The sequence below is a fragment of the Miscanthus floridulus genome, chromosome 2, assembly GCF_019320115.1.
Source record: "Miscanthus floridulus cultivar M001 chromosome 2, ASM1932011v1, whole genome shotgun sequence".
Classification (NCBI taxonomy): Eukaryota; Viridiplantae; Streptophyta; class Magnoliopsida; order Poales; family Poaceae; genus Miscanthus; species Miscanthus floridulus.
In genome coordinates this window covers 45,818,290-45,824,870 of record NC_089581.1, presented here as the reverse complement: position 1 = coordinate 45,824,870, position 6,581 = coordinate 45,818,290, and the positions used below count along the sequence as shown (strand labels likewise).

Sequence of the window (6,581 nt, the reverse complement as noted above, 5' to 3'; positions counted from 1 at the left end):
TAGAGAGATGAGGGAGGTCCCGTGCCTGGTTTTAGAGATGAGGGAGCAAATGTGAACTAGCGCAAAAGATGAGAGAGCAAAAGTAGACTTTTTCCAATCCGTTAATGGTACTACTACTAGTAGTAGGATTCATCGAGCGTCTCGGGCTCTTGGCTCCATCTCCTTGTTCAGACCCTTCCCGAACCTCTCCACCGCTACAGTTGAGAGAAGGCGAAAGAGAGGCGATGCAGTTCCAGCGCCGATTTCCTCCGTTCTCCCTCCAATCCGGCGGCCGATTCGGCACCGGTGAGGATGGGGAACGGGGATTGAGGTGGCCGTTGTATATAGTCCTACCTAGCTTAGGTAGTTTAGGCGTACTGTTGGTGGAGGTCATGACGCCGTTAGGGAATAAGCTTCGCCGGCCTCTTCTCCACCTCGCTGGTGAGTGTTTCTGGTGCCAGCGAAGGGCTGCTGAGGCATAAGCTTGCCGGATCTGGAGACCTTCTGGCTGCTTCAGATCTTGTTGGGTCTTCTTCTCCCTCCATCGTCTCCTTCGAGATTGGCACGGGTGACGCTGGCCTTTCCGACGTTTTCTTGGAGGTATGCCTACCAACGCTCCGAGAAATCGGGTTGGCTTTTGGTTCCCACCTGTTCTGGTGGTTTATTCTCTGGTGGTTTATTCCTCCTTCGGGTTGAGTCGTCGTCCGATGAGCTGGGGTCGCTGGCGATTCTTGAGACGTCAGATTCCTGGTCTCCCAGTGATGTGATGGCCAGTGGCTATCTTGTTCAGCCAGGGCGTTCAGCGTCTAGAAAGCATATCGATGTGCTACTCTTGGTGGCAATGAAAAATTGTGATGTTTCTTCGTTGGGAAGGAGTTCGGCTTCAAGCTGCACACTCGGTGTGTCTCCTCTACAACCTTTGGTGTGACAGGGAGCTCGTCGAGTGGCTGCTCCGACCGCCGGCGGCGAAGAGGATCTTACAAGGACTAAGCCGTAATTTTTCTTTTTTTTTTTAAGGATGTCTTTGTAAGAACTGGAATATAAACTTTAAGAGATCTATGTGAAATATAAACCCGGTTTCCCAAAAAAAAACTAACTCATTTTCCAACACGTATAAAAATGTTCTATAATATTTGCCTAGTTATGATGAAATTATCCATATAGGCCTCGTTCACTCTGAGGAATCTGAAAGAATTTGTAAGAGGAAAATACTGTTTTGGATGAAAAAAGAAACGAATTAAACTGGGTTTAAGGCCAGACGAAAGAGGGCCATAGATCTTTGTACTAGGTGCCACAGACCATTGCATAGCAAATCTAACCGTCCAAGAGATCGGACAAATTTAGTAGTACTGGTAACTAGGTTTCGTCAGTAGGAGAAGTCAGGGTCTCAGCTCGACCGACCCCGGAACCAGTGGCACGCACAACGCCGTCCAGCAAGCCAAGGGCCGTCAGGCGTAGTAGGTGTGCTTCCCCTTGTTCGCCTTCCACCGCTTCACTATGTAGGCTACTGCCTCACCCATTGGTGCTCTCCGGTCCTCCCTGAAGTTCCACAGCTCTGGTATGGGGTACCTGCCGCTTGGATTATACTCGTTCATCTCAAGGAGGGCCTCGACGACCACATCGTGTGCCTTCACACCCAGTTCAGCCTTCAAAGCTTGCAGCTTCTCATCATCCTCCCTAATTATTTCCTACACCATCGAATGAATGTTGTTTAGACATGCTTCAACACAGGTTAACCATTTCAAGTTGAAGTCAACTTCAGCTTCTGAAGGGATTTTGTTGCGACAAATTATTTTTTTTCTATTTCCTGCAGAACCATGTATTGAATTTCAGTGCAAGTGTCAAACAGAAGTGGTTCAAACCACGTTCTTTGGAAAAAGAAAAATAATGTAGTGCTAATTGTAGGAAGTACTAATGTTGACAAGTTGGATGGCGAGAGCACAAAGAAAATGCTAAAAACAATGACTTGGCTACTAGGCAATCTAAGTGACTCAATGCACGCATGGTAAAATTGAAAGTTAACCTATTTTGGATACAACTCAGTTAAATTAAATCAAGAACAGATGGATAATATTCTCAAGGAAGTGCAACTCCAGTAAAACTATTTCAAGCTTTTTGTATCTTTGTTTTCAAATGGGTTTTCTTCCTGAATTGGAAATCTGAAAATGTTCTTTAAATCCTACAAAGATCAATGGTATTTGCAATTCATTCAGTACAAAAGAGCATTCTGCCAATTTATTGTCACTGAAATGCTATAATATCTAAAGTAGATAACATATTTGATGTCCAAAGAACATTGCAAGCAAAGGACTTCCACAATGATTACCCTAAAAAAGTGTTTCTAGTACATGTATTCCCACAAGCCACAATGTTGACTTGTTGAGGTGATAAACTCAAATGACGCTTTCTTATCGACTAACATCAAAGTCGCAGCAGCAACACACAAACAAGCAAAGAAACAATGGTATGGAAAACAGGAAACGAACTATTTCACAGTCCCACAAGTGAACAAATAAAAAGCACCTTGCTTTCATGGATTACTGAGATAACATAAATCAATTCAGTAATCATAAATTTGTTGCTCATAAGTAATACGGTTAAATGAAATCAGTATCGATTTGGCACTGAAAAAAAATCCAGAATCCTATAAAGCATCTCTGACCCTTTTAAATAAACAAGTACGAACCAGCTGCTGCTACCCATTTTCTAACCACTGTAAGAAACTACATAAAAGGGGAAAATGTAAGAAAATGAGACGGTATCAAGCAGTGAGGAATGAAGCACCTTTGCCTGTCCACCAACATCAATAACTTTGAAAGGATGCCATTCTGGTTGCCTGATCTCATCTTCCCATTTCGAGCACAGAGTTGCCAACTCCTCCTCATCTGTTGTTTTCTCTTTGCAAGAGGCAAGGAAAGCTTTATCGTCAAGCTCACCCATTCTTTTGACACCAAGAATGGATCGAACTGATGACATCTTAACTAGGTCCTACATAGCAAGTAAATTGTTCTCAGAGGAAAAAAAAAAAAGGAACAATTAACTGAAGAAGGTGAGTCGCTAGTACAGAGCTTATACAGTAATCAGTTCTTTCTTGGCTTCTTCCAGCTCATCATTGGTTCTGCGTTGCTTAATAATAAGAGCCTGGTTAATAGAATCAATACTCTCCATTTCTTCATCTTTCTCTTTCAGTTCTTCATGCAACTTATCGAGCATCTCCTTCGATTTTGCATCTTCCTCTCCCATATGCTTCCGTACCTCAAGATTCCCCCTCAGTTGTTCTCTTTCCAGTTCAAGTTTTTGTTTGGAAGCCAACTGCATTTCTAAATCATATAGCATCTTCATAACTTCTTCTTTCTCTTGCTGCAGTTTTTGGCCAATTAGAAGGGATTTTCACCAGGTAAATGCACAAAATAGAGGGAATGCAATACCTCTTGTTCCTTTACAAGTTTTAAGAACTTCTCATCTTCTTCCTTCTGCTTTAGGGTTGCTAAATCAAGAAGCATGTTCTCCTTTGCAATCTGTAAGAGCATTTAATAGCAAACATATGCACAAATATATACTATTAAATAACATCAAAAAAGAATATATATATATATATACACACACACACACACACTACTAAATAAGAAACAGATGAGAAGCTTGTTGAGAGATCCAGGAACATCAAACAGTATTGGAAAACATAACGAGGACCTACCTCTTCTTTTGTCACTTCAAGCTTTTCTCTGTCAGTACTATTTATAACCGACTTTTCGAGTTCCTTATGTCTCCTGGCAATTTCTTTTTTCTTGGTTTCCAGTTCTTCATGCAATCTAATATTGTCATTAATTATTTTCCAAGAATTTCGACGAGCAGCTTGCTGCATATTTAGTATCCCTGGTGATCAAAGGAGCAAAACAAACAGAGTAATTTCAGAGCACACGACCACAATTTCAGTGCCATTCAGATTTTGTGTTTCAAATTTCCACATAAAGAAAACAAGCAATATCATTTAGTAATTAGTATGCTATATATGATGTAAAAACGAGTGCAAGACCAAAATATCTGTACATACTTTCATTGTGCTCTTCAACCAATCGATCGTTCTCCTCCAACATCCTAGCAAGTTTCATGGCATTCACATTCTTCTTCTGCTCCAGTTCAAGCATGTGTGTATTTGTGTCCTCAATTTGGAGAGCATAATGAGCTACACGCTCGCCAGTTTCTTTCAGTCCCTCTCGTTCCAGGTCAGCAACACTTTTAAGATTTCCATTTTTCCTTAGATACTCCCCAATTGGCCCAGCGGAGTTGTAGTCATCTGTTCTTGCAAGCCATCCATAAAGATCGTCCTTTCTGCAATTTCTTTCTTTCCAATCAGGCTTACTGTAGTGCTCAAGTGCGAAATGGTTTTCAAAAGCCATTGCATCCTTAAATCCACTCCAGTCCTTAGCAAACTTGATGATAGCGCAAAACGGTTGGTCCTTCCCATCCCCAAGAATTGTGGCTTGGAGGGGTCTGAACCGCGAGAGCTGTGCTGTTAGCCTTTCTTCACTTTCCCTGGAAACTTCTTCGCCTTTCAACTCACACTGTAAATTAACCACGACGCCCATCCATGGCCACACAAAAATCTCTTCTTCCTTTGGAGTTTTTGGCTTGTAGGGAACAATTTGCAATGGTTTCTCCAACGAGCTGGCTATATCCTTCTCCAAGAACATAGCAAGCCCCAGGTGCGATGCCCTCACCTTGGCACTGCGCTTAGAAGCAGCCCCTATTCCTGTGGCATGCTGCAGTAGATCCTTCAGGTTGTAGTCCTGCCTCATCTTGCCAGGGCAGAAAGGGCAGCGGAAGGCCTCACCACGCTTCACTTTCAGTTTTCCGGCTCGGATTTGGGCACAAATCTCCTCCTTGTGCTCAGCGATATCTGAATCACTAATGTCCGAGTCTTCTGCAGAGCTATGTTCCATTGGAACTGGAGAAGTGGGGGAAAATCCTGTAGGTGAACACATGGAAAAGCAGGCAGCATTACCCACTGATTAAGCAATAGTACCAGACAAATATAACACTATAACACTGTCAGTTGGACATCTAATGAAACACTACTGTAGGAACTTTGTAGTTGGATCCAGCAACACCAAGGAGAAGTTTCATTTTCCTCTTCTTAGACCAATCAACTTCCTACTTTATGAAGAAACAAACGAAACAGTACTGTAGAAACAAATGAAGAAATGGGCATTTGCGCTGGAAAACAGGGTGTAGAGAGGAAGGCAGCGTATTCCTGTAAATCATGTGCCCCCTAATGGTGTTTACCCAAACAATGTGATGCATGTGGAACAACAAAATTTGCTTTGTCCACGGTCCATGCAAGTGAAATGCTTTTGGACTGCAGTAAGGAAAAAACATTTCCACCCTACGCTGTCCCGGCCCTAAACAACACAATCGATTGCGGATGCACAGCAGTCCCGTCCCATGTTCGATTCCGGATGCACAGTGGTCCCATGTTCGAGTCATTCTTTTGGAAAAAGGGAATTCTTTTTGGAAGCAAGTGAAGTGAAGAATCATTTCGCTACTCACCAGAGGCGGAACGACATGGGCGTTGCAAAACAATCGAAATTAGTAGCCATAATAATACATGCATATACACTACACACTAGTAACTCGATCAGATGCGAATGCAAATAGTAAGTTAAGTTAGGGACTTAGGGTTTGGGTCATCGATCGGTTTCTTTTTTGGAAAAAAAAAAATCATCGATCGGTTTCGCACAGCAGGAAGGGAAGACCATACGGCGGCGTACCTGGTGGTGCTCCTCGCCGGCCAAGGGCCCGAAGAAGACCTGAGTAGGGCGGCAGCGTAGTCGTCGCCGGGGAAAGAGGAGCAGAGAGACCGCGCAAGCTGGGGCCTGGGGAAGAACTGATCGGCCGGGGTAGTATGAGGGCATTTAAGGGCATGAGCAATGTGGGATTGTGGGTCCCAACCAAACTTTCATGACGTTTTCTCTTCATATTCCTCCCCTCCCTCTCTCGGGTGCTAGCAGCCGATGGCTATGGCCTGTGGTGGACGATGCCTTTCTTCAATTCTTCGTCTCCGTCCGTGATACACTACCGCTGTTACTCAGCGAGGGCGCGCCCTGCTGTGCCCGACGGGATCGAAATCGAAGACGGTCGACGAGCCTGCAACCTACTCCCTCCGCCGCAACGGCCCTGCTGTGCCCGACGGGATCGAAATCGAAGACGGTCTCGATAAACAACTTTAATTAAATATATATTAAAAAATATTAATATTTATATACATAGACGGTGTTTCGCATTTCAGCTTATTCTCTCTTATAGAATACTATTAAATCATCCAAAATCAACCAAACTACCGTAAAATAAGTTATCAGCCGAACAAGATAAATATTTAAATCTAGTTTTTAATAAATTTATTTAAAGATAAAAATATTACACGTATTTTTTATAAATCTATAAATTAAATCAAAATTATCGAGACGTAAATCGTGACGAGAGTGAAAGTACGGCAGAATAGACCGTTTCTGCCGGAGAACGGATTCCATCGTATGCCTGCGTACGTCGGGCGAGGTTGCTACTGGCAGATTATTCGGTTCCACCGAGGCACCGAGCCAGGA

General features: G+C 43.2%; 1 protein-coding gene across 2 annotated transcripts; it reads right to left on the bottom strand.

The window, feature by feature from the left end:
- Window positions 1-1,173: 1,173 nt before the first annotated feature.
- LOC136523121 (factor of DNA methylation 1-like) lies at window positions 1,174-6,140 on the bottom strand. 2 transcript variants are annotated; one of them, XM_066516904.1, is made up of 7 exons: window positions 5,751-6,127; window positions 4,034-4,948; window positions 3,677-3,855; window positions 3,408-3,497; window positions 3,055-3,339; window positions 2,764-2,967; window positions 1,174-1,667 (listed from the first exon to the last, which is right to left on the bottom strand). In XM_066516904.1, exons 1-7 carry the CDS (start codon window positions 5,956-5,958, stop codon window positions 1,428-1,430), a joined length of 2,121 nt encoding a protein of 706 aa, XP_066373001.1. In that variant the 5' UTR covers window positions 5,959-6,127; the 3' UTR covers window positions 1,174-1,427. The 2 variants fall into 2 exon arrangements, with proteins under 2 accessions (XP_066373001.1, XP_066373005.1); XM_066516908.1 differs by having other exon boundaries at window positions 1,653-1,786; window positions 5,751-6,140.
- Between the last annotated feature and the right edge of the window lie 441 nt (window positions 6,141-6,581).